The sequence below is a fragment of the Ambystoma mexicanum genome, chromosome 3p, assembly GCF_040938575.1.
Source record: "Ambystoma mexicanum isolate Mex_15411 chromosome 3p, UKY_AmexF1_1, whole genome shotgun sequence".
Classification (NCBI taxonomy): Eukaryota; Metazoa; Chordata; class Amphibia; order Caudata; family Ambystomatidae; genus Ambystoma; species Ambystoma mexicanum.
In genome coordinates, this window is record NC_090925.1 from 157358913 (window position 1) to 157385676 (window position 26764).

At 46.8% G+C, this 26764-nt stretch overlaps 1 protein-coding gene across 1 annotated transcript in view; it reads right to left on the reverse strand.

Annotated features, from left to right (window-relative positions):
* LOC138580190 (alpha-2-macroglobulin-like) overlaps nucleotides 1-26764 on the reverse strand; it is a 273947-nt gene that overhangs the window by 61482 nt on the left and 185701 nt on the right. Inside the window, exons 23-28 of the mRNA XM_069650527.1 lie at nucleotides 23311-23397; nucleotides 13835-14011; nucleotides 11897-11975; nucleotides 8603-8759; nucleotides 5783-5857; nucleotides 379-541 (exon numbers count right to left, since the gene is read on the reverse strand). Coding sequence (XP_069506628.1) covers nucleotides 379-541; nucleotides 5783-5857; nucleotides 8603-8759; nucleotides 11897-11975; nucleotides 13835-14011; nucleotides 23311-23397 — 738 coding nt within the window. The remainder of the gene's footprint in view (nucleotides 1-378; nucleotides 542-5782; nucleotides 5858-8602; nucleotides 8760-11896; nucleotides 11976-13834; nucleotides 14012-23310; nucleotides 23398-26764) is intronic.

Consider the following 26764-nt stretch of genomic DNA (forward strand, 5'->3'; position numbering starts at 1 on the left):
GAACTATAATGAATGGCATGATTAACAGCGAATGGGGAAAACAAATGGTGCCTGTATACCAGGTAAGGCTAAGAGGAAAGGAAGAAGCTAAAGAAATAGGAAAACCAGGAAAATGCAAATAGAGAAAAATACTCTTCAAAGACAACGTATTAAAATAAGACTGAAGAAGGCAATAAGGACAAGAAGCAGGAGGAGAACCAAGTGCATCGCTGATCCGATTGATAGGAATAAAGATGAGAGAACCAATAATTAGACCCAGGAAAAACAAGTGTGAGTCAAAACAGAACCAGGAAATTTAACATTAGGAGTGAATGTTGGCTCAGCACATCAGCCCAGCAGATGTGAGCAGCCGGTTCTAGTGAGCCACCTTCCACTTACCCTTCTTGATAGCAACCTCATCCAGCGACTTCAGCAGCTCCGCCCGCTTGTCATCCCTTCCAGCCAACGTGAATGCATAAGCCAGGATAGCCTTGGTGTAGACATTGGTTGTGCCCTTGAAGGCTGTGTCCAGACAGAACAGGGCATTGCGCACTACCGGGTGCTAGAAGACAGAAGAGAAGGTACTGAGCTGGCAGAGGTCAGGTCAAGGCACATCATTAAATCTTGCAAATCTGGGGGATCTTATTCGTGGGAATTAAAAGTCGATCACAAGAAAGGTATTTAATATCCTCCAAGGAACACTGAACATTTAGATCTTATGTAGCACATGACAGCCCAACAGGTATCAAAGAGCTGTACAGTGAGGGAAAAGCAGTAGATTAAAAGGATAAGGAAGGAGTTCAAAACAAATGTGTCTTCAAACACTTTTAAAAAGTGAGAAGCTTCTCTGCCTATGAATATCCTCCCAGAGTGAATTCCACAGCATTGGAGCCTGAACTTAGAAAGAGCGTCCCATCGCTATTTTTTCCTATATGATGGTACAGACAACAGACCTTTTGTTTAGATCCGAGTGTCCTTTCTGAAACAGACCAGAGCACTTTATTTTGCAGGTGCTCAGGCAGTGGCCCATAAAGAGCCCTATGGGTTGGCCTGAGGGTTTAGAATATAACATGATCCTTCCGTAGTAACCAGTGCAGCTTCCGCAGGATAGAGAAGTATGGCCTCGCCAAGGGGTATTAGGGACTATTCTGGCAGCTGTGTTCTGTAACTCTGGAATACGGGCCATTATGCTTTTATTTGCACCTAGTAAATGAAGATTGCAGTAATCAGTCTCTGTGGCAAGGATTGCGAGAGTTGTGGTTTGCACATGTGGCGTCTGTCATGAAAGGCCAATCTAGTTTTCATACCATAAGATAATAATTTGATTAACTGATAAATGCATTCATTTGGGTGCTCCTGGAAACCAAAGCATTAAGCATATCCCCTAGGGTACATATGCACTGGCCCTCATTCCGAGTATTTCGGATCACGGAAAAAAGTGGTGGTAATGGACCATCACTTTTCCCGCGCCACCAAATCCTGAGTTCGGGCTTGAAGGGGAGGATTTACATTCAGCAAAATGCTGGAGGTAAATCCTCCTCTTTAACACCTAAAAATCGGTAATATCAACAGAATTCGGTAGTTCCTTCAAAATTCCCGTGGAGCTCTATGGACTCCAAAGAATGGGGATTTACACCCATCTATCACCACTTGTAATCCTGCTGTAAAACCACAGTACCAAGTGGTGGTAACTGTAATTCCATTGGGCAGTACTTTAGTGGCAATTCCACCATACTCGGAATGTGGGACAGTGTCCTTGGATTTTATGCATGTATTTGACGTCAGAATTGAAGAGTGCTGTTTTTCAATTTTTGCTTTTTGACTGATGGCACCCAGCAGCTAGAATTCTGCTGTAGGTTGATTCAGCCCTAATCAATTATAACCCATCCAAGTGCAATGCTTTTAAACAGGGTGTGAATGAGAGCGAGGCGGTTTCCACGCTACCACTTGAACTGGACTTGATTTGTTTATCATCTGCGTAGTTGTTCAATAATTTGCTGTTGTGTGTCAGAAGATCATGTAGAAATGACAAATTGTGTAGGAGCTATACATGACCCTTGTGATACTCCACCCCTCACACCAGACAGGCACAAAATGATTCAAAAGAATTTACTTCGACTGATGGGTTTCTGTTATGTAAATGGGATTTTATCAATTCAGAGTCCCAGCCGGTCCGGAGACTCAAGCCTGTCCAGCATTATAGAGTGATCCACTGATTTGACAGCAGCAACTCGATCGAGAATCATAAGTACTCTGAATCCATGTGCCTCAGTAAACAGGAGGAGATTTTCTCTTAGATGAAGGATTGTGGTCCAAGTACCACTGGACCGTCTGAAACTGGACTGTTTATCTCTGAGCAACCGATGTTCTTCAGAAAAGGTTTGCAATTGAGAAGAAGGAACCTTTTCCTATACTTTGAGCAGAAACAAGACATTTGATATTGACCATTAGTTTAAGCTTTGGAATGGATACATGAATCGTGTTTTTTTAGCACTGGAATTATCCAAGTCTTTTTCAGAGATTTCGGAACGGCACCCCCCTGAAACAAGCAATTAACAATAGCATCAATTAAGGGGGCTAGTGCCCCCTCAACACATTCCTTAACTACAGATAACGGGCAAGGATCACCCAGGCAGTTAGTTGGGTTCAATGTATTAATTGTTCGGCAAATATCATCTCCGTTTACAGGATGAAAAGACATGTTTGGAATGGGAATATTAGTCTGTTTGGCCAGGCTATGCTCAAACAATGTCTCAACATCTGCTTCTTCCTTATTCGAATGGTGCTAACCTCTCCAGATGTTTAATCTAGAAAGAAGGATTGAAGATCTGTGCACCAGGTAACTGAGTAAGGTTCCCAGAGTTCTGTGTGCAGTGGTGACGTTGTGAAAGACACGTTCTGTAAAGAACATCTTTTCAGAAGAGGTTGGGTCTGAGTACATGCAGAAATGGCAACCATCACTGGAGATCAACAGCTGTCCAGAGCGCCTAAGGCTCTGTCTGAAGAAGAGCAGAGCCCAGAAGGGCACTGGGAGCCACCATTCCTCATGAAGCACAAGGATTACTGTGATCGCCCGCATGAGCCAAAGGCTTTGAACATTGCCCTAGTAACGCGAGGATCGTACAAGGACAGAGTGTTGGCTCCATCCAGATTATGAGGTTTTAGATCTCGCCAGAGGGTGCAGTATCTTCTCATCTTCTGTGCAATGACATAGTTTGCTCGCCCATGGAAGCTGAGGGCTAAAGTTCCTTTCACTAAAACACCAGGCTTCAGCTCCATCTACTTAGCAGTGTTTTTTCTCCTCTTCCAGAGAAGCACACCGATTGCTCTTGTACAGGAGCAACCACCCTGTTTCCCTTCCACATGGAGGAACACAACAGGAACATGGAGGTGATCTGCTTCCACGGGGGCAAATGATCTATTTTCCTTCCGCCGGATTAATGAAATGTATATCCTCCCAGAGGAGCAAGAGGCATTACTACCTCCAAACATTGCTGCCTTTTCTAGGGAACAATGTTCCCTTGCCTTCCACAGGAGTGCGAGGCTGTATTCCCTCCCAGTAGAGTGTAGGACTGTATTGCCCTCCATAGGATCACAAGGCTTTAATTACTCCATTAGTGACAAAGTGTACTCTTACCTTCCACAGATCAACAGTGTCTGAGTCCCCTCTACAAAAGCACAGGGCTGTAGTCCCTCACACAAGACCTCAGAGTTTATTCCCTTTAGCCTTCATTCTTTCCTCAGGGACAGAGTGTATTCTTTCCTTATACAGGAGTACAGGGCCTTGCTCCTTTCAATAGGACCATGAGTCTGTATTGCTTTTGTTTTCTCCCACAAAAGCACAGGGATGTATTCACTTTATTACCTTCTACATGAGCACAATTATTTACGTCATCAGAAGCACTGTGTGCTAATCCCCATGCATCGGTGTAGGGCGTCCATAGGTGCCTGGTGGTCTACTGTGTCGAAAGCAGTCCAGAGGTCGAGTAGAACCAGGAGGCAGAAGTGGCCGTCGTCAAGGATGGTTATGGCCTAGGCCCTCTCACGGAAGTAGAGGGTTGTGTTCCCTTCTACAGCTGCATAAAGATGTTTTCACTTTATTCACTCCCCTGGGTACACAGGGATATATTCCATTCTACAGCAGCACAGGGCTTTAATTCCTTCCTCAAAGGACAGTCTGTTCTTCCCTTTAGCAGGAGTACAGAACAATGTTCCCTTCTACAGAACCACAAGGTGTCTTACCTTTGTCCCCTTCGACAGGACCGCATAGGTTTATCCCATTTAGTCCCTCCTAAAGGAGCAAGAGACTTTCATTTTTCTTCAGGGGCACAGTGCATTTTTATCTTTAACAGGAGAAAAGAGCATTCTTCCCTTCTAAAGGAACACAAGGCTATATCCCCTGCATTCCTTCCCACAAGAGCACAAGGCTTTGTACCAGCAACCCCCGCCCCTGCAGTGGCACAGTGTATTCTTCCCTTTTACATGACTACTGGCTTGTTTTAACTTTTCCCCTTGCACGGGAACACATGGCTTTGTTCCCTTTAGTCTCATCCCCCTAAAGTTCAGATATGTATTCCCAGCATCGGAGCACAGGAATGTGTTCTCTGTATCTCCTTCTACAGAAGCACATGGCTGTATCCCCTTAATTCCCTCCACATGAGCACAAGGCCTTTTTACCCTCCCACAGGAGCACATGGCGTTATCCCCTTTATTTCCACCTACAGGAGCACAGGGCTGTATCCCCTTAATTCCCTCCACATGAGCATGAAGCCTTTTTCTCCTCCCACAGGAGCACAGGGCTTTATCAACTGTATTCCCTCCCACAGGAGCATGATACGTTATCACTTTAGTTCCCTCCCAAAGGAGCATAGGGCTTTATTTCCTCCCACAGGAGCACAGGGTTGTATACCCTTTATTGCCCTCCCACAGGAGCACACAACGTTATCCCCTTTATTTCCTCTCACAGGAGCACATAGCTCCAGCCCCTTTATTCCCTCCACAGCAGCATGAGGCGTGATCTCTTGCTTTTCCTCCCACGGGAGCACAGGGTTTTATCCGCTTTATTCCCTCTAAGAGGAGTACACGGCCTTATCCCCTCTATTCCCTCACACAGATGCACAGGCCTTCAATCCCTTTATTCAATCCACAGGAGCATGAGGCATTATCCCTTTACTAGCCTCCCACAGGAGCACATTGCTTTATCCACTTTATTCCTTTGCACACAAGCACAGTGCTTTGTCCCCTTTATTTTCTCCCACAGGAGGAGTGGGCTTTATCCAATTTATTCACTCCCACAGGAACACAGGTCCACAGTCCCTTTATTCCCTCCAAAGGAGCATGCATGAGGCGTTGTCCCTTAAATCTCCTCCCACAGTAGGGCTAGGCTTTATCCCCTTTATTCCCTCCCAGAGGAGCACAGTGTTGTATCCCCTTTATTCCCTCCACCAGGAGTGCAGGGCATTATCCACTTTATTCCCTCCCACAGGAGCACAGGGCTTCAGTCCCTTGAGTCCCTCCGCAGGAGCATGAGGCATTATCCCTTTATTCTCCTCCCACAAGAGCACATGGTGTTATCCCCTTTATTCCATCCCACAGGTCTTTAACCCTTGCATAGTTAGCTGTGCTGTTGCTACTTTCCTCAATTTTGCATGTGTCCCTGAACCAACCTTTGGTAGTCGGAATCCTTGCTTAATGTACACCTAATCACACTGTATGAGGCATTCACATATTGGCAGGTTTATCTATCTTGCCACCCCAAAAGCAACTGTCCAGACACCATGACCCAGGCCAGGTCTCTACGTACCGTCGGAGGGAGATTTGCTTCCAATAGGGAGATAGTGATGAAAGATGCAAGGGTCGTATCATCTTCAACACCACCCTGTGGATAAGAGAAGCAGAAGGAGACTTCAACCACGATGCAGCGCGTGCATGGAAACCTGTTTCTCTGGCCCCTCCCCTTTAAATGGAGACCCACAGGCACACAGATACACAACAGCTAAAAAATCCAACAATTCCAATGGATCTTTACTGAAAATGGCAACGCCTGTATATCACGTCTCTCTGCATTCCCACAGGAAAGCTCAAATGCTCTGTGTTAATGACAAACCATGTAGGAGAAAAACATAAAATGTGTCATTTTATTTATTTATTTCTGCATGTGGTTAATGTCAAACAGTACACAAAACAGATAAAAAATCAGTTTAACAAATATTAAGTCCCACATCCAAACCAATACATCATAAAAACCAGCAATGGAGATTATCAAAGGTTTCTGTCGTTCATACAAAACGCATAAATCGGACAGATTGTGAGTCACATTGGAAACAGAATGATTGAAGACATCATTTCTAGAATCCATGAGGTGAGGACACTCAATGAGTACATGCTTGGCAGTTTTTGATGAGACTCCACTTTTGCACAGACAACAAGAGCGTACATGACTGCTCAGGCTTTCACGGCCCCCTCTAGCTTCTAGAGTCCGTAGGATGTTCCTTCAAAATCACGTTCTTTGGAACAATCATTGCAGTGCTGTCTTGTTAATTTTAAGTAGGTTTAGCATTTTTGTGTTGGTGATCTTTCAAGTCATCTACATATTTCTGTTTGTTTTCCGGACATATTTTATTTTTAGTACCAATAAACACATCTTTTTTTGTAATCCACTGTGAAATTGTGTTTACTGACATACACATGAATACGAATATGGCTGATGTGTTTCTGTGCTGTTCAGGAGAAGGCTGCCTGTGTGAAGGCTTTTTTATGCAGATTTTTGAATGGGCAGACAGCAGGGAACCACTTATACAGTGATATTTTAAAATAGAAATTGCCGAAAACCTTTTTCAATGAATCCGAAATACCAAAAATGAAGAATGCAAAAAAACATATCAAGTAAGAAAGAAAAGATAAAATCATGTTTTCCCTTTTATAAAACCTATAGCTCTTGAGTACTTTTAGTACCTCAATAGTAAAACGTGTTTTATGACCGCTATCAGTCTTTATCAACAGGACTCAGATGAGTGTCAATCATGACTGTCTACATATCTACCCAACAGACATCATCTCAAGCCGCAGTTCCCTTGCAAACAATCATTAGATCTTTTGAGGATTGCGTTTCCTTCTGGTTACAGAGAGAACAAAAGATGACTCTAGGCAGACATTTCTCACAAATCACCTATGTTGATCAGATTCAAGCGAAACATTAGAAATTCTGGCCTCATTTTCGAATTTGGGAAGCGTGTCAGATAATTTGACATAAATCCTCTCGGTCTGTCATATATCGATAGAGATCTGGAAACCGCCAACCCTCGCACTTTTGTTATGGTTTGGACCCAGTCCATTTGTGCGATGGCCCTCTTAACGCCCATTGGAGTTACATTTAAATCAGTCATTGACTGATCAGCTCATACTAACATATTTTTCCAATTGGACCAAAACAGGGCTAGAACACCCCTTTAAAACGTGATGTATATCCTCATATAAAGAATCAACCTGTGGTGTCATTATAAGTCTATACAATGTAATAATTGTTCAAGTCATAAGCATTTGTACCGATTGACGCCCCAGTTTATATCTCAGGCTAGCTATGGAAAGGCTCTGAGGACGACACAGAACCGTTCTCCAAATCTTTCCTTCAAAGCTGCTCCAATTCAGTACTCCTGATTCAGAATAGTTATCCAGACCTTAGAGCAAACATGGAATGACCTTTGGTTTGTCGAATCTTATTAAAGGACAAAGCAAAATAAAGATAGTTTTCTCATTTGAGGCCCAGCAGCCGCAAGGTTAATCAGTTCTGCCCTGAAATCACGGAGAATACACTCAGCAGAAGTGATTTCCTGGCTTAGCTACTCTGGATAAACTTGGGAAGTGTGGGCAGAAATGCCTGGTGCATGGGATGTCTTTTTCTGGATATTCAGGTGGACTAATGCTCATCTTCCAGGGCAAATACACCTTGATCAGAACGTTCTAGAGTACAACAGAAGTACCCAATCATCAAGATTAGAGGAAAAAACAGAACAGAAAGAATACACCAGATATGGGGCCTCAATACAAGCTGGTGCTACCGGCGGGTTGCTGCCGACCTCGTAACACCGTTTTGCGCCTGAGATCCCAGTGTCACTGGGACATTACAAGTCCCGGCAGCCCGGGATGTCAGGAGGTGGAAACTGTAAGTCCCCATTGGGACTCCACAGGAATGGGGACACGGAAGCACCGGCACTGTTGCTAACGATACCGCAGTGCTTCTGTAAAAAACTATACCTGCAGGGGCCGGTGCTACCGGCATGTCAGACCTGCTGGGAGCACCAGCCTCTGCAGGCATTATCGTAGCCTGGTTGTCCAGAAAGGGTGCCGGTACGTTGCTACCAGCACCCTTATTTCCTGTCCGCCAGAACTGGAATGAGGCCCCTGGTCATTATTTCCTTCCCAGCGTGAATGGCCCAGTTTGCAACTCATGCAGGCGTCTCTGTTCATCAGTTAAAGTGGTTGTTTCACCCATGCACATACACCTCATATGTAAGCACTCTCTCGTTCTCTCGCTCTCTCTTCTGTAGGCAGAAGCTGTTGTTCACGTTGTCGCTCACTCTCACAAAATCAAAGCCGTTTTGCCCCATCCCAGAATCCCGGTCACCTGCATGGCGTTGTTGAAGAGCTGGCCCACATTCTGGAAGCATCCGTTACTCTTCTGACGGGCTGAGAGCCAGAGCAGGGCGTCCGAAATGTGCTTCTCGTCAATATGGATCAGTGAACTGGCCTTGGAAAAGAACTTGAGGGTGAAGGCAGTGAGCCTTGAGGAGACATTGTGAGGAGGAAGAGAGGGAACAGAAGGGTTGAGGGTAGATAGTTAGAGTGTGTGAGAGACAATGAGAGCATTTCTTGCAGGCGATACAGCAATCTATAGAAGCGCACATGTCAATAGACTCAGTGGAGAGGACGCGGTCAGAAGAAACCTCCAAAATTCAGGAGTCCGAGGCAATCACTAATAACTGACTCTGACCGGAGTACAGGAGAACTACCTGCCAGGTTTGTTAGGAAGGCTGGTCCACCTGTACCCAGGGGAGCCACGCTCGTCATTGAGGCTATGCATTGGACCCCGCCAGCAGTCTGAACTATGCATGGACCGGAACAGGACAGGAACACACCCTCAAACCACATTTGCTTCTTATTGTCTGTGATTTGTGAGGTGCTGTTGCAAAGGTCACTTCTGGCCCAAGGATCGTCAAGCATTGGGAAAAACCAATATGATTTGGCTGCCATGTTCGATGTGCAGTCTTACATGCCCTGTCATGCCATTATATGCCCTGACAGCCTCCCCATGTTACAGTACAATCCAACAATTCCAGGTGCTGCCATGATATGTTAAGAACAGCCTTCTGTGCCACAATAATGCCATCATGTGTCTAGTATGGTCACTATATGTAAGCTGTAGGTGTGCAGGTGTTATTAATATGCTAAATACAACTTCAACTGCCCCAATAATGGCATAACATGCCTGACAAGCTGCCAAATGCAAGGTACAGTCTCTTGGTTCTGGCTATAATATTCCAGAGACAGCCTCGAGTGAATGGATCCTGTAGGGGAAGGAATGCCCCTGAAAAAGATCACACATCCTTGGGGGGGGGGCCTTCCTGTCCATTTGTGAGCCTTAAAATAATGTCACTTCGCTGATCAACATTTCTTTCAGTTTTGATTGTGCACATGGAAATGTAAAAAAGCGCTATTTGTGTGTATATGACCACCCTTTAAAATAAATGGAAATCAGCAATTTTAACATTCATTTCAGCCCCCTGGAGGGTGAACAGATAATTTCACTCCCAACCTCAAAGCGTGCTGTGAATTAATCCCACTTCAAAATCTTAGCTGGAGCACTTCTCGTAGCCATTCATTTCATGGCCCTGAATGGCGGGACCCTCCTCCGTTCCAGGGGTCTGACAATCAGAAAGGGTGATCACTCACCGTGCTATACCCCTATATACAAACAGAGGAGTCCATACTGGGATGTGCTTTGGGTATGGGGAGCTGTTAATTTACATGGACCTCATGCCCTCATTTTGAATTATGACCCAATTGAGTTCAGTGATATTAGGAACAGGTGGGGAGAGGTGTTAGGAAATTGTGTTTATAACTTAGAACTTTGTAGCCAGAGGAAAACAATACAGAATGAACTGTAGACAGCTGTTTCTACACAACAAAGTGTCATAGCCCCAAAGCATACCTCCGCCCTTTTAAATGGATTTGGGCTTTATGCAGATTACATGGTTATGCAATGCTTTGTGCTGTGGTGGTGGTCTTGAGTAACTTCACAGGGCAAACAAGTATATTGTGATGGGGTCAGAAAAGTGGAACTGCAATAAACACAATTCCATTAATGGAGTCAACGACACAGCAGCTAATATTAGGGATCACTCACACATCATGTCTTCCATTGTGTGCTAAAGACACTGGCCGGCAGGCCATCAAGCTTGGGTCCAGCAACAGGCTTCCTTTTAAATGGTCCCATCAGAGCAGCTCACCATGGCCCTGGTGCCTGGCGCATCTTAGAGAAGCTGGAGTGCCAATGGGCAAGGGCATCTCAGAGTGGCTGCAGGTTTAGTCTTTGTGAATCGGGTGCACCCCTAGCACGCCCCCGGGTATCTCCTGATGTGCACCCTTCCACATCTTTGTGAAGTAGGCCCCGTAGATGCAGCTAATGTTTCCCAATGCGTCTTAGAGGCTCACCACTCTTGGCTGTTGTCCAAATGAAATATTACCTCGAGGAGCAACATCCTATAAAATCTACACTTTGATATTCTGTGTTAATTATGCCCTTCAAGGACAGAGAATCTTGGAGATTTAAATTCATAAAGAAATATTGAATAATCACCGAATGTAAGAAAGCTCTGAACCCTGGCCCCTTTGTCTCCACGAAATCCCATGTTTCTTTCATCAGATGTTGTGTCTCATGACCACTGGTTTGCCTGCACGGATGAAGTTCCGATTGCTAACCCAGAGGATTGCGATGAATTGTAAAGCAGTCTTGTGCAGTGCACCTTATGCCATGTTGGTGGCCTCTGTACGCATGATAGATGAGGTTCCAGTCTCTCGTTGCCCTGAAGAAGTACCATGAACAATGTTGATATTCTGCGCCACCGCGCATGACTGAGGTCAACTAAGATGTTTTCCTCTATTTTGAAGAAGTTATACATTGACCATAAATGAAATAGATCTTAAAGCCTCCATCCTAAGAGCTATTGTGTTATCATTAATTAGCACACACCGGGGGAAGGCACCAGCCAATCAGGGGCAGAGAAGCGCTGGCCGAATCGCCCAATAGAAGCCTGCATTTCATCCTATGGCGGCATCGTTCGCCCCGAGTCTTCCTTGACCTTGTGCACTGGTGTAGGCAACCTTTAGCACTAACTCCTGCCACCAGTCTAGTTCCCTGCGTGCCACCCTTTACACCCTCACTCCGCTCGGGCCAGTAACTTGGGCCCCCGGCGATTACCGGCCAGTCAGCATGCAGCTGTAGGCATTATTGACATTTTGAATGGTGTCTCCTCATATTGCATATGATGTTTATGTGGAACACTTCATGCTGGACTATATGATTGCATTCCTGTGGTGTATAAGCAATGCATTGCGTACACGTTGTCCTGCATGGCCCATTTTAGCCACAGAGATCTTGGCAACAAGCCCAGATTTGCACAAGCTTTTCCCCTGTCTTCTTCCAAAGTAATAGTCCCACTTTGGGGCATTGAGTTAAAGTAACATGTTAGACTAAGGTATATTCGCAGTGGTGTGGGCAAATTAACTCTTGCATGCCTCTGCTTCCACATCCCTCTACCCTCTGCATATGGTTTAGGTGGGGTCCTGAACCCCCTGTATCACAGCCATGGTTTAGGGAGTTGGGTGGAGGGGGGTCGCAGTTTCCCAGCTGATCACTCACCATGTGTTGCCTTCGCCAGGGGGGCCAAAAGCACTGTAACTGCCATCCATGTGTTTGTACAGCAGCTGCCGCTGGTAACCTGGAGTAAGGGACAAAATGAGCACATCCTTAGGTTAGCACCTGACTCATGCCTCTTTATACATGACATGGGGAGTGTCCCCAGTCAATGCATTTCTGCAACAGGGCAACATTTGCTCTAGTGATAATACGGAGCGATAGTTGCACCCTGTTGCAAAAATGCATTGAAAGTGCATATTTTTGGGGTCTCAACTGAGGTCTCCCTTGCTACCCCTACAATTTAGATTGAGGCTCATGGGCTGTGGCCAGCAGCATGTGGCTCTTTGTTTCTGGAGCTATAGCTGGTAAGATAAATCAGTGGGTGGAGCGCTGGCTGCTGCAATGTGTGTGTGATCTGCAGGTTGCAGGTTCCACTACCAGCAAGGTCAACTCAGCCTTTCATCCTCCAGAAGTGGATAAATGAGTACCAACACAGGCTGGGTGATATCGTATGTATATGTATTCTATAGGAAGCGTTTAAGCGTAAGTGCTATACATTAACACATCGTTATCGTTTGGCCTTGGACATCTGCTTGCAGTCACAGTGATTTGGTATTATGGGCCTATACACACTGATATTAATGATATATATGGTGATCAATTCTTGCATTAAATGTATATCATTTTACAGTGATATCATAACCATATTGCTTGAAGTGTACTAATAAACAATGCTATGTGATGGCACTTCCTATTTTGTCAAGGGGTGAAAGGTCGTGTTCCATCGTTTCCTGTGATGTCACTTCGGTGTCGGTCAAATGACATCACTTCCTGTGATGCCATTAGAGGTCAAGGGTTGTGTGATGTACTTCCACTACCTATGGTAATTTGGTGAAATGACATCCCTGGCTTATACCATGAAAAATGCCATTTGTCAAAGTGCAAATGTTTTCGAATATGGCCCCAATGTTTTTTTAACTAGGGAAAACTTTTGCCCTAGTGCTAATGCACCGGTGCAAAGTCTTTGTAATCTGGCCCCAGGTGTTTACTGCAGTGTGCTTTCTATGCACTAGTCCATGCATGGTCTTCATTGTTCTTAGTGTAGCATGGATTGCAAGTAAGCACATATATTGCTCTGCTAGCTGTGCACATGTATGCACTATGACTGTTCACTGCCTGCTCTTCCAAATGTGATTAGACTATGAACCCTCCTCTCTTTTCCCAGGTGTATCAAACAGGGGATTTTACAAAATGAGCACCCTGCGGAGCGGTGCCCGGCACTCATGCCAGGAACGTGAGCAGTATCTGCAGGCATATGTCCACGTTCCATTCCTGCCTCCTGAACCACTGCCTCAATTCGGGATTTTGTTTTCCGTCCAACAATATGGGCTCTGAATTCCACTTCGTTCACTGCACTCTCCTCCCTCTTTTCCCACTGCCCTCTACTCTCCACATACCTATAACCTCTCCTGCCACAGACCCACGGCCACCTGTCCTCTGGTGATTACTTTCTCCACGTCCCGACCACGCGGAAAGACCTCAGATATAATAAAGTCACCAAAGTCCTTTTATTTTTTCTGATGCTAACCAATTGGCTTGACTTCCTATTAGCACCCAAGAGCACACTCCCCTGGGTGCTACGAGTGATGATGACCCTGGAATGGGGCCCTGCACCCTCCACTGAGATATTTTCTTCGCTACGGTCGCTACAGTCTTCCTTGGTTTGGGCTGGCGTCTCTCGCCGGCCCAGCCTTCCCCAGTCCAGGGTGAGTAACTCCTGTCAGTTTCCCCATGCCTCAGACACAGCATTGAATCCCTGTCATGAATCTGTGTCTAATGTAGACAACAGGGACACAATGCTTCTTCAATGCAGTGCAGACCTGTCCTTAGCCTGTCCATTGATCTCCAATGGCGAAGGTTGGCTTCTCATGCATCACTCACCACTTATCAGATGCCCAATGATCTTGGCTTTGATCTCTTCGGTCAGTTGCCCGGTTTTGTTCAGATACTCCATGGCGTAGAGGTTGGGGGCTAATAGGGCCATGTTCTGCTCCCCACAGCCGTAGGGCATCTGCAGAAGGTCCTGCAAGTTGTGGATCATAACTCCCATGATGTCTCCTGCAGGGAAGAGGAGAATGGCGCACAAGTCACGTGACACATCACCTATCGCAGAGCGCCCTATTTCATTGACTCTCACAAACTGGATCTCCCTGATGCACCAGATTAGACTTTACTGACCCCTCATTTAGTCTTGCATTGCTTTTTACAGAGTGTGCCCCTTCTATGATAAGGAACACATGGACATGCATTGACCCTGAGTATGTCGAGGCGAAGCAGATGATCCGGAGTACTGCAAACTATGCATACCAACACCACCCATGCATCAATGTCAAGAGTCCACGTGATGAAGCGTCACTCACACACAAGCAGGGTCTGTGTATGTGCTACACTTCTCAGCGATAGAAGCACTTGCACTGATCTTAGAATTAACCACATGAGAGAACAGCAACATGATGGTGCACCTGGCTGCAAACACACCGCAGCCTGCATCGGCTGGAAAGCGGTAGAGTACAGGCCGGAAGCCACCGGGGCCCTGATATAGGTACTCAAAGCTATCCGAGGTCATCACCACCCTATCTCGTGCTGCAGAGTTTGCACATGAGTTTTCCAACTCAGTTCTGGTATTTTGTGCCCAATCATGCAGACGCCATGTTGAAAAGGAACCTGTTGCTTCATCTCTTATTTTCCAGTTGGTGGGCGGCAAAAGGCCTCCTCGGTTTGCTGCCTAGACTGTCATTCAAGTAGTAACCTGATCACCTTATACTGGGACTATGTATGTGTAGGGAAGGTTTAAGAGGAGGTGGATCTAAGAATGGACTGTGGATGGATGGATGGATGGATGGATGGATGGATGGATGGATGGATGGATGGATGGATGGATGGATGGATGGATGGACGGACGGATGGACAGACGGATGGATAGGGTGGATGGACGGATGGGTGGATGGATGGATAGGCGGATGCATGGATGGATGGGTGGATGAACGGGTGATTGCATGGATGTATTGATGGATGGATGGATGCATGGATGGATGGGTGGGTGGATGAACGGCTGGATTCATGGATGTATCGATGGATGGATGGATGGATGGATGGATGGATGGATGGATGGATGGATGGATGGATGGATGGATGGGTGGGTGGATGGATGGGTGGGTGGGTTGTTTGATGGACAGGTGGATGGATGGGTGCATGATAGATGGATGAATGGGCGGTTGGGTCGGTCGATGGATGGATATGGATGGACAGACGGATCATGACACATATGTAAAGGCGTGCATGACATGGAGAGCTGCTTATACTGCAGCAGGGAGATGGGAAATTGAAGGGAGATTGAGGACAGGGGGCGCCTGATAGAGATATAGAGATGCTAGGCCTAGTGTTTTCCTCCAAAGGCAGAACATAGCGATGGCAACCAAAGGATTGAATTACATCCCGATAAAAATAGATATCTATGCTTAAATCCCAAATACATATTTAAAAAAAAACATATTTCATATAGCTGGGCTGTCACCTCCAGACTGAAACACTAAAAATCACTTCCTACGGTGAAGTAGATTGAAAGCGCTTCAGTCCGTGTTAAGTGGCCACAACTTTAAGTAACCGCACCAGCCACTTGCTCCTAAAACTGATCGCACAGGACATACAAAATAAAGGGAATACTTCTTTCTGCATCCAAAGGGCAAACATGGCAAGAATGTGATGACTTTCAGTCCCATCGCTTGGTGATGGATGCGAGAGGAGGAACATTTAATCGGAATTTCAAAAGAAGAAGTTTCTGATGGAAGTTCTCCACTGCCTGAAGATAAGCTTCCACCCTATTCAAATATTGATTCCCTAAATATCTTGCTGTTAGCCTGCCACTAGTTACTCTGGACATTTTACGGGGTAAATCCAGTTATCTTGACCTCCTGGAAAGCCATCACAGATAGAACCCACCAATTTAGAGACATTAGGATCTAGAAGCCTTTCCTTGATTGTCCAAAGCCACTTCTTCCAGCCCCAATTTACATGAGTTTTGTCTCTTCAATGGTAGCACTTCGTCTAAGACCAAACTAATGCATTGCAGAACACGTAGGAGGGAGAAGGGGTGTGAAGATGGGCACATAGATTGTGGGTGCTGTTTGTTTTTTACCCACATGTTGACCATCCCTGGCCATGCTAATCCCTATGGTAATTCCCACCTACCAGCTGCCACTCCCTGCCCAAAACAGATCCTCCTGGGATCTCCCTGAGCTTTGAAGTATCATCAAGCTTTGTGCTAATGGGACCTGCCAGTAGTCAATTGTAAGCAGCTTTCAGAGAGTTCATTGCTTAATTGCAGTTGCAAATGAGCCCCTGGTGTAATAAAAAAGTCTAAACTGAATGGGCCTTCAGGTGCTGCTATCTAGGCACTATGTGTGTCCTTGCATATTTCCCTTGCACTGAAATACTAACAAGCATTTTCAAAGCCAACCGTTGTAGCGTATGTTTAGCTATTAGGACACTGACATATGCCCTGGTACTCACAAATTTATTCAGATGTAGCCATCTTATGGTCAGGTAGTACCATTATGGCAACGCCTTGAAAAGACCTGTATTGTGGTTCCACAAAAGCTCAAACCGTTGGCTTTGCCAGGGCTTAGTTTTGTGTCACACTTACATTTCACGAGGTCCTCTTTAGAGTGCATTCCTGATAGGCATTGACACAAATTCAACAGACATATAGATGTGGTGTACAGAGTTGTGGGAAACATAATTGGCAGCATTGTGATGTCAGTTGCCTATGCCAAGTCCCTCTTTCAGAGCAAGCAGAGAGGCAAAACACATTACCCCAGTATCAGCAGTTAAAGTGGAGAAGTAGAAAATGAAAAGTGGATCTGGTTAGAATTTCCAAAAACCTACTTGAAGACAGACTTGAACATGGAGGGATCTGCGATTGAAAGCTTGATACTTTGCTGGGAAGAAAGACGGTCTCTTTCAGGGGAGATGAGTAGAGATAATAGTTGCTTGCTAATGGTCTGGTTGGCAAAGGTGAAAGTGGATGGTAGGTTAGCCAAGGGTTTAACCCAGAGGTGCTGTTAAACGAGAACATAGTTTAATTGGTGACCACTGGATAACTACCAAGGTCGCAGTGGGGTGCCAGAGGACAGACGCATAGTTTTCTGCTTTGGCAAATTCTTTGCTCTGCGAAACTTCTTATAATTATAAGCATGGGAAAGGGAATAGAGTTGTATTACCATAAACTGATTTGTCGGGTGATTCGGGACTCTAATCCTGGTCTCGTTGGTTGCCACATTGTGTATTACTCATGATGCCTTTAGGACCTTCAAGTTCCATGATGCAGTGTGTCTCTGCACTATTTGTCTATCAATGTCTCTATGGATGTTGCCTTCACATCCCAGGGTACAGTGTTTAACTTCACACTTGGGTTCTCCAGTTTCTAGGGACTTAGGTTTCGATCCCCCACTCTGCAGCATTTCTCTTTTTGGGCTGTATGAACTTAGACTCCAAGTTCCAGCATGCACCTGTTCTCCAGTTGCTCATCGTCCCAATGTGCTTTAGGAATTCTAATTCCCAGGTTCCACAGTATGCAGAGGTTCTCATATTGTTCACTTTATCAATGAATTCTGGCACCACGTTCCAGCATGCAACTGGTATCTTTAAGAGAATGTGCCAGAGAATCTTTACACCAAGGCCCAGCATGGGCCGATTCTCTTTATTTTCACTTTCTCAATGTACTCTTTGACAATAAGGGCCGGAAGGTAAAGGTTTTCCAGTTCACTTTTCAAAGTGCTCTGGGAACTGCGACTCGAACGCCCAACATGCAGCCTTCGCCTATTGTTCTCCGCCTCAAGGCGCTGTAGGAACTCTGAGTCCAAGCTCCAGCATACAGCATTGCTCCTTATGCTCACTTTCTCAATGGCTCACACTGTCAGGGCTTGGCCTCAGAAGCTTTTCTTCCATTCCCGTTGCCTTTGCGATCATCTCTTCTGCTCACCCCAAGCGTCTAACCATGAATCCTTTCCCCCATCTCGGTTCCGTTTCTCGCTCTTTTTACATCTCTCGATCTTCTGTCCTTCACACACCTTCCCATCAGGACACATTGCAGTGGAGGTGCATGGCTTCTCTCCTCCACCTCCCACTCTTGCCCTGGCCTGGGCTGACCATGCATGGCTTCGCTCCTCCACCTCCCACTTTTGCCCTGGCCCAGGCTGACCACGTATGGCTTCTCTCCTCCACCTCCCTCTCTTGCCCTGGCCCGGGCTGACCATGCATGGCTTCGCTCCTCCACCTCCCACTCTTGCCCTGGCCCAGGCTGACCACGCATGGCTTCTCTCCTCCACCTCCCACTCTTGCCCTGGCCTAGGCCAAAACAATGCATGGCTTCGCTCCACCACCTCCTACTCTTGCACTGGCCCGGGCTGACCACGCATGGCTTCTCTCCTCCACCTCCTACTCTTGCCCTGGCCCGGGCTGACCATGCATGGCTTCTCTCCTCCACCTTTCACTCTTGCTCTGGCCCGGGCTGACCACGCATGGCTTCTCTCCTCCACCTCCCACTCTTGCCCTGGCCCGGGCTGACCATGCATGGCTTCGCTCCTCCACCTCCTACTCTTGCCCTGGCCCGGGCTGACCACGCATGGCTTCTCTCCTCCACCTCCCACTCTTGCTAGGCTGACCGTGCATGGCTTCGCTCCTCCACCTCCCACTCTTGCCCTGGCCCGGGCTGACCACGCATGGCTTCTCTCCTCCACCTCCCACTCTTGCCCTGGCCCGGGCTGACGATGCATGGCTTCGCTCCTCCACCTCCTACTCTTGCCCTGGCCCGGGGTGACCACGCATGGCTTCTCTCCTCCACCTCCCACTCTTGCCCTGGCCCGGGCTGACCACGCATGGCTTCTCTCCTCCACCTCCCACTCTTGCCCTGGCCCGGGCTGACCATGCATGGCTTCGCTCCTCCACCTCCTACTCTTGCCCTGGCCCAGGCTGACCATGCATGGCTTCTCTCCTCCACCTCCCATTCCTGCCCTGGCCCGGGCTGACCACGCATGGCTTTGCTCCTCCACCTCCTACTCTTGCCCTGGCCCGGGCTGACCACGCATGGCTTCTCTCCTCCACCTCCCACTCTTGCCCTGGCCCGGGCTGACCAGGCATGGCTTCTCTCCTCCACCTCCCACTCTTGCCCTGGCCCGGGCTGACCATGCATGGCTTCTCTCCTCCACCTCCCACTCTTGCCCTGGCCCGGGCTGACCATGCATGACTTCTCTCCTCCACCTCCCACTCTTGCCCTGGCCCGGGCTGACCACGCATGGCTTCTCTCCTCCACCTCCCACTCTTGCCCTGGCCAAGGCTGACCACGCATGGCTTCTCTCCTCCACCTCCCACTCTTGCCCTGGCCCGGGCTGACCACGCATGGCTTCTCTCCTCCACCTCCCACTCTTGCCTTGACCCGGGCTGGGGTTCTTGTCTAGTCCTCGCTGATGCTGAAAGGCTCCGTATCTGACTAGCGGGTCCTTTCGCCTGTGATTTTCCACGGTCTTGTTCCTCACTTCTGCACCCCAGTTTCCTTCGGACTCCCAGGGCAATAGCCAACAATGACGCCCTCCTTTCCATGCCATTAGCCTTGTCTTCCTCTTGCGGTGCCAATGAACGGATCATGGGACATAGCCAGGAATGAAGGAGTTCAGGCTCCATGGTATGTTTTATGTTAGGGAGGGCACTTTCATAGTTTCTCTAAAGTTTATGTAGTGCTTTGGTCAGGTGACCCAGGGGTGCACATTGGAATCCCCACTGTACAGACAAAGGGCTCAGGGAAAGAATCCCATACATCAGGCACAGGACTGGGAAGACACTCTTCCAGTGGCTCTCACATGTAATATGATGGAGACACTCCTTCAGTGGCTCTCACATGTAATATGAAGGCCAAAGCCATGCCGTTGTTCTGGTCTTTTTGCCTAAGGGGGAGCTGGACCCTCTCTACAGGGGTCAGTGATGCCGGCTGAAGGTCGGCTATACACTCCAATCAGATGATCTCAGTCTTAGGCATGCTTAGGCATATGCAGTTCTGCAGTGCCCAGGTATGAACATGTACCAGGCAGCCTGCAAGATCCATGCATCCCCCAGATTCATCCTGGAGTCTCAGGTAAATCAGAGTGCCCTACGCATGCATGTAAAATGCCCAGTTCATGAGTTCCAGTGTCTTTTCATGCCAGAGATATCCACTCCCCACCACATATATTGCTTACACCAATTTACCATCTGCATTTTGTGGCAAAAAAAATAGAAAAAAAGAGAAGCCAGAAATGCCTTCGGCAAATCTCAGCTACACCAGTGTGGTGTATGCATGGACCAAGATCATCAACATTGCTGAGGGTAAGGGATCACAGCTGCAGACGTTGCCTGGTTCTGGGAGGGAAGTGGACGGGTATGCCTGGGAGATGCAGAGTGACATAAAGGGAAGACCTGTGTCATTGCTGTTTCCTCAACACCTAGAGACTCATGGGATAACTGAAGAAGGTCCATGTCGCCCGGAAGAATCTAAGAACGAGGTCACACGACAGACAGGGTTTTCTGGAACTTAAAAGTAAATCTCAGATGTTCATTACAATGTTTACATGTAATGCCTGGGGGCAGAGTGTTAGTCACTCAAAGGAATGCTTTGCAGAAAAATACATTGCTAGACTTGGGCACCTTTGCAATATGGGGAATACCCAGGTTGGCTTCTAGCTTGGCCAATACCTGAAGGTCATCAATAGGGTACCACATTCAGGGAGTGATGGTGACATGCTTTAACTTTGTTGGAATGGATAGGAATCAATAATCACATCCATGATGTTGAGGGGAGGAGCAGAGCGGAAAGGACCAGTAATATGATGTCCGGAGAGCATCCATGGACATGTATCGTAGTGAGACCAGTAGCCAGGCTGGACTAGTCGACTGCAGAGGTGGTCGACCTGTCTCTCTGAACGAATAGTTTATGAGGAGGCCAAAGAACGAGGGCTAACTGGAGGGTGAGGTGTGGATAGGGAGCGGGCTGGGGTTAGGGTGGATGGTGGGATCGTCAAGAAGCAGGGCAAACAAAGGTGCGAGGGGGTCGGGAGTGGATTGTGAGGTGGTGGTGCAGGGCTCAAGTCGAAGGTACATGCAGGGGGCGGAGGCCCCCCACTTTATTCCGAGAGTGGACTCAGTCCCCCCAGCTAAAATGAGAAACATTGAATGTGCTCTTTGAATTTAAGCCAAACTCGGGGATAAAACCGCAGTAGTCGGGTTTGTAGGCCGGACACTTCACCACTGCACAATGTAACCTGATGAAGAATAACAAACAACTAAAGATGAAATGTCCCATTTCGGTACAGCAAGTCCTATGGAAAACATTTGTATTGGTTCTTGGGGTTTAAAACAGTCACACCTTGTAACGTTCTCAAAAACACTATTAGAAGAAAATGTCCTCTCTTGGTTTTTTGTGTGTGTTGATTTTATGAAAAGCAAATGCCATTCATCCTGTGCAATTCAGGTGTTTATGCAAAACCAATTTAATGAAATGTGCATATTTGACCTTGATATGATCATTTCTGGCTACATCACATCCCATTCGTCTGTTGATGAGTCCCCCCACTTACATTTTTAGGACTTGACCCCTGGGGTGCTGGAATACTGTAGTGAGGGGAAGGGGATAGGAAAGAGGAGTATGAGGGGAATGGGCACCATAGAAAGGCAGGTGTGGGGGGACCCCCGATGACAAGTGAAAACACATTGAGGTGGGGGCAGAGGTAGGAGGGGGTCTAGAAGAGGATTAATGGGATTGGAAAGGGGATGCAGGGGAAACCCTCTTCATAGGAGAAATCAGTGAGGGTAGGAAATGGGAGGAGGTAGGGAAGTGGGGTGATTGGATCCCCTTTAGTTGAGCAGTTGCATAGGTCGATCCCTAGGATCCAACCATTATACAACTGCTCATTGAAAAAAGAAAGGGTCGACCACGTTGAGGGGGAATAACTTGGGGTTGACCAAAAGACCACTGATCAAAATGGGTCAACAATTAGGCAAAGAACCGATCATAGGTTTGCCGATATGCAATCATGTTGAGGTGTGGTTGAGATTATAGATGATATGTGTGATACCGTTGCGCATTTCTTGCATAGGATGGGCTCTGCTGATTGCTCTGTGCGGATTTTCAACTCTACAAATATTTGGAAATGCTCCAGGGAGGACTGAAGAGGCAGAATTGGAAGTATGGCTTCTGGGCCCTCAATAAAGACAATCACCGGCTCTTCCTGGCACTGCGTGTGGGTATCACAAAACAAACTCAAGTTTACTTAATGTGCAAGGAGACCGCTTTTCAGTTGGTTGTGAAATAACACATTTCAGAGGTTTGAGGGTTCATCTGCTGCAAATTCCAACAACAATGGCCCTCTCTACTGAAACATCTCTATTGTGGCGGACGGATCAGCACAGAAGAAGTAGGGCAAAAATGTCTGGCTGGATTATGGAACCTGTATCTGTCAGAGAGAATGGATAAGGTCCTGCTGTCCAGAGCTCAAAGGACATTGCTTTCAAGATCGCCCACCTGCCATCTGACAAGCAATGCAGCTTCTTCTCAACTAGAGAGATGTGGTGCTTTAGAGTGGAGCTATAAACTAGGTGGGAAGTTAAAATGCCATAGAAACTGCAGCCAAGGCACCTAATGACCAGGAGTAGATACCGGTCCCATGTACAGACTGGAGCTATGCTATGACCGCATGCATCTTCTCTGGTTGATCCAAGCGGTAGAAGAGGTTTTATAAAGATTACAAGTGGTAGACACCGGCCATGATCGCTTGCCAAACCTGGGATTGATCTACGGAGTGGATCCGAACAAGATCCTTACTTTTGTCACCACTATAAAAGGCGTGGACTATTGGCCAGTGAGATAGGCCAAATAGATGATGGATCCACTGAAGGATTTTCACGCAAAGGATCTAAATTTTTGTAAAATGGAATTTTAGAAAATGTTTGCTCAGCCAGTCCTCTTGTGCAAGCATGTTGCTAGAGAAAGTAGCAGACTGTATATCCGAGAGAGAATGCAGTTTCTGGATTACTTTTGTATTGCCTGTGTGGTTCTAGAAACGATTGCCATGCAAAAGAAGCCGAGATGGCGGAGGTTACAGCTAGACATTGAGTAGGAGAGGGAAACTGCATAAGAAAATATAACAAAAAAGAAAACATGTCAACATAACATAAGAAATTAGGATGAAGGAGAAATTTGGACATTTTGAGAGAAGCAGATTTTCCAAACCAGAAAAATAAGTGTTATAAATTGATGGTTCGAGGATACCAGAATACTTTAGCAGATGGGGAGCGAGAGACCTGAGGGAGGGAGGTGCTTATCAGTCACTCACCGGCAACTTGTATATAGGCTCGGGCGGAACCTTCCACCACATTCTCTGGAAGCTTGAGGGAAATCTTCTCTGTCACCGGATGATCCGCTGCAAAAGAACAGCAAGTACACAGTGAGAGAAATGTCCATCTTCAACAGCCAGCTCTGATGTGCATGGCGTGTCCGGCCCAGAGCGCCCCATCTTTGGGTTCCCCAATACATACACTTTCTCTATTGGAATACAGGGAAATTTCACAATAGTATAGCGTTTCACTTATTTATTACCGCTAGTCTTCACTTCAGACAGGTGCATGCTGTAAACAGTGGGGGATAGATTTAGTTTCAGAGGTTCGTGTAAAAATAGAAAGTGTTGTCCCCCGAAGGAACAACACTTATCCTAAAAGCACCATATTCTGCAAAACAAATAATGTGCGGTACTGACATGATCGCCTCAATTCTTGCATGACCCTGATTTACTACCTGCCATCGGTCCTAGTGACCATTCATTAATGCAGGGCAGAGACTGCGGGGGTATTCTCTGTGCAGATTGCTACTTTTGAATTTAATTTAAAAAAGAGCTAACAGCGCTTTGGTATAAAGCGCTATATAAACCTAATAAATACAATACAATACATAAGGCTACTGTGAGATGTCTTTAACATACACTGCACACGTTTTCATTTACAATCCAAGCATTTCCCAGGCAGCCACACCACGTGTCAGATTTACTGAAAGCTCAAAGACACTTTCATGAATCAGAAACATAGCACATATTTGTGAAATCCTCACAGTGACAGTGGTGCTCAAGCAGGCAAACCAAGAGATTTTAGCAGCCTTTGCTGCTGAGAAGCACAGGAGCTCCGCTCCAATCTTTCCACCTGCCTCAAAATGGTGGTGCTTGAAAGTGTGCTTCCACAGGTTCAGCTTCAAACCTAGTGAGTGACATGCGGAAAATGGTGGTGCTTGAAAGTGTGCTTCCACAGGTTCAGCTTCAAACCTAGTGAGTGACATGCGGAAAATGGTGGTGCTTGAAAGTGTGCTTCCACAGGTTCAGCTTCAAACCTAGTGAGTGACATGCGGAAAATGGTGGTGCTTGAAAGTGTGCTTCCACAGGTTCAGCTTCAAACCTAGTGAGTGACATGCGGAAAATGGTGGTGCTTGAAAGTGTGCTTCCACAGGTTCAGCTTCAAACCTAGTGAGTGACATGCGGAAAATGGTGGTGCTTGAAAGTGTGCTTCCACAGGTTCAGCTTCAAACCTAGTGAGTGACATGCGGAAAATGGTGGTGCTTGAAAGTGTGCTTCCACAGGTTCAGCTTCAAACCTAGTGAGTGACATGCGGAAAATGGTGGTGCTTGAAAGTGTGCTTCCACAGGTTCAGCTTCAAACCTAGTGAGTGACATGCGGAAAATGGTGGTGCTTGAAAGTGTGCTTCCACAGGTTCAGCTTCAAACCTAGTGAGTGACATGCGGAAAATGGTGGTGCTTGAAAGTGTGCTTCCACAGGTTCAGCTTCAAACCTAGTGAGTGACATGCGGAAAATGGTGGTGCTTGAAAGTGTGCTTCCACAGGTTCAGCTTCAAACCTAGTGAGTGACATGCGGAAAATGGTGGTGCTTGAAAGTGTGCTTCCACAGGTTCAGCTTCAAACCTAGTGAGTGACATGCGGAAAATGGTGGTGCTTGAAAGTGTGCTTCCACAGGTTCAGCTTCAAACCTAGTGAGTGACATGCGGAAAATGGTGGTGCTTGAAAGTGTGCTTCCACAGGTTCAGCTTCAAACCTAGTGAGTGACATGCGGAAAATGGTGGTGCTTGAAAGTGTGCTTCCACAGGTTCAGCTTCAAACCTAGTGAGTGACATGCGGAAAATGGTGGTGCTTGAAAGTGTGCTTCCACAGGTTCAGCTTCAAACCTAGTGAGTGACATGCGGAAAATGGTGGTGCTTGAAAGTGTGCTTCCACAGGTTCAGCTTCAAACCTAGTGAGTGACATGCGGAAAATGGTGGTGCTTGAAAGTGTGCTTCCACAGGTTCAGCTTCAAACCTAGTGAGTGACATGCGGAAAATGGTGGTGCTTGAAAGTGTGCTTCCACAGGTTCAGCTTCAAACCTAGTGAGTGACATGCGGAAAATGGTGGTGCTTGAAAGTGTGCTTCCACAGGTTCAGCTTCAAACCTAGTGAGTGACATGCGGAAAATGGTGGTGCTTGAAAGTGTGCTTCCACAGGTTCAGCTTCAAACCTAGTGAGTGACATGCGGAAAATGGTGGTGCTTGAAAGTGTGCTTCCACAGGTTCAGCTTCAAACCTAGTGAGTGACATGCGGAAAATGGTGGTGCTTGAAAGTGTGCTTCCACAGGTTCAGCTTCAAACCTAGTGAGTGACATGCGGAAAATGGTGGTGCTTGAAAGTGTGCTTCCACAGGTTCAGCTTCAAACCTAGTGAGTGACATGCGGAAAATGGTGGTGCTTGAAAGTGTGCTTCCACAGGTTCAGCTTCAAACCTAGTGAGTGACATGCGGAAAATGGTGGTGCTTGAAAGTGTGCTTCCACAGGTTCAGCTTCAAACCTAGTGAGTGACATGCGGAAAATGGTGGTGCTTGAAAGTGTGCTTCCACAGGTTCAGCTTCAAACCTAGTGAGTGACATGCGGAAAATGGTGGTGCTTGAAAGTGTGCTTCCACAGGTTCAGCTTCAAACCTAGTGAGTGACATGCGGAAAATGGTGGTGCTTGAAAGTGTGCTTCCACAGGTTCAGCTTCAAACCTAGTGAGTGACATGCGGAAAATGGTGGTGCTTGAAAGTGTGCTTCCACAGGTTCAGCTTCAAACCTAGTGAGTGACATGCGGAAAATGGTGGTGCTTGAAAGTGTGCTTCCACAGGTTCAGCTTCAAACCTAGTGAGTGACATGCGGAAAATGGTGGTGCTTGAAAGTGTGCTTCCACAGGTTCAGCTTCAAACCTAGTGAGTGACATGCGGAAAATGGTGGTGCTTGAAAGTGTGCTTCCACAGGTTCAGCTTCAAACCTAGTGAGTGACATGCGGAAAATGGTGGTGCTTGAAAGTGTGCTTCCACAGGTTCAGCTTCAAACCTAGTGAGTGACATGCGGAAAATGGTGGTGCTTGAAAGTGTGCTTCCACAGGTTCAGCTTCAAACCTAGTGAGTGACATGCGGAAAATGGTGGTGCTTTATGTTATTTTTGTTTAGAATCCGCTTTTTAGCAGAATTGCTCTGCCACCATGTAGTCTACTTTAGTATTATCTCTTTAAGATGTTCTGAGGGGTAGGTGCCCTCGGTAGCACGGTGAGTGATAGCAGCCACAAGGAAGACATCAATTGTAGTTTCGGGCTCCGCTCGTGCACTAACTACGTGCCTTGCGTGACGCCCCATTTATATAGAACACGGAATAACGTCACACTTGCCCGGAATCTTAAAGGGACCTCACCACACTAGCGACTTCCAGAAAAGTATTTAAAAAACAAAACCCAAC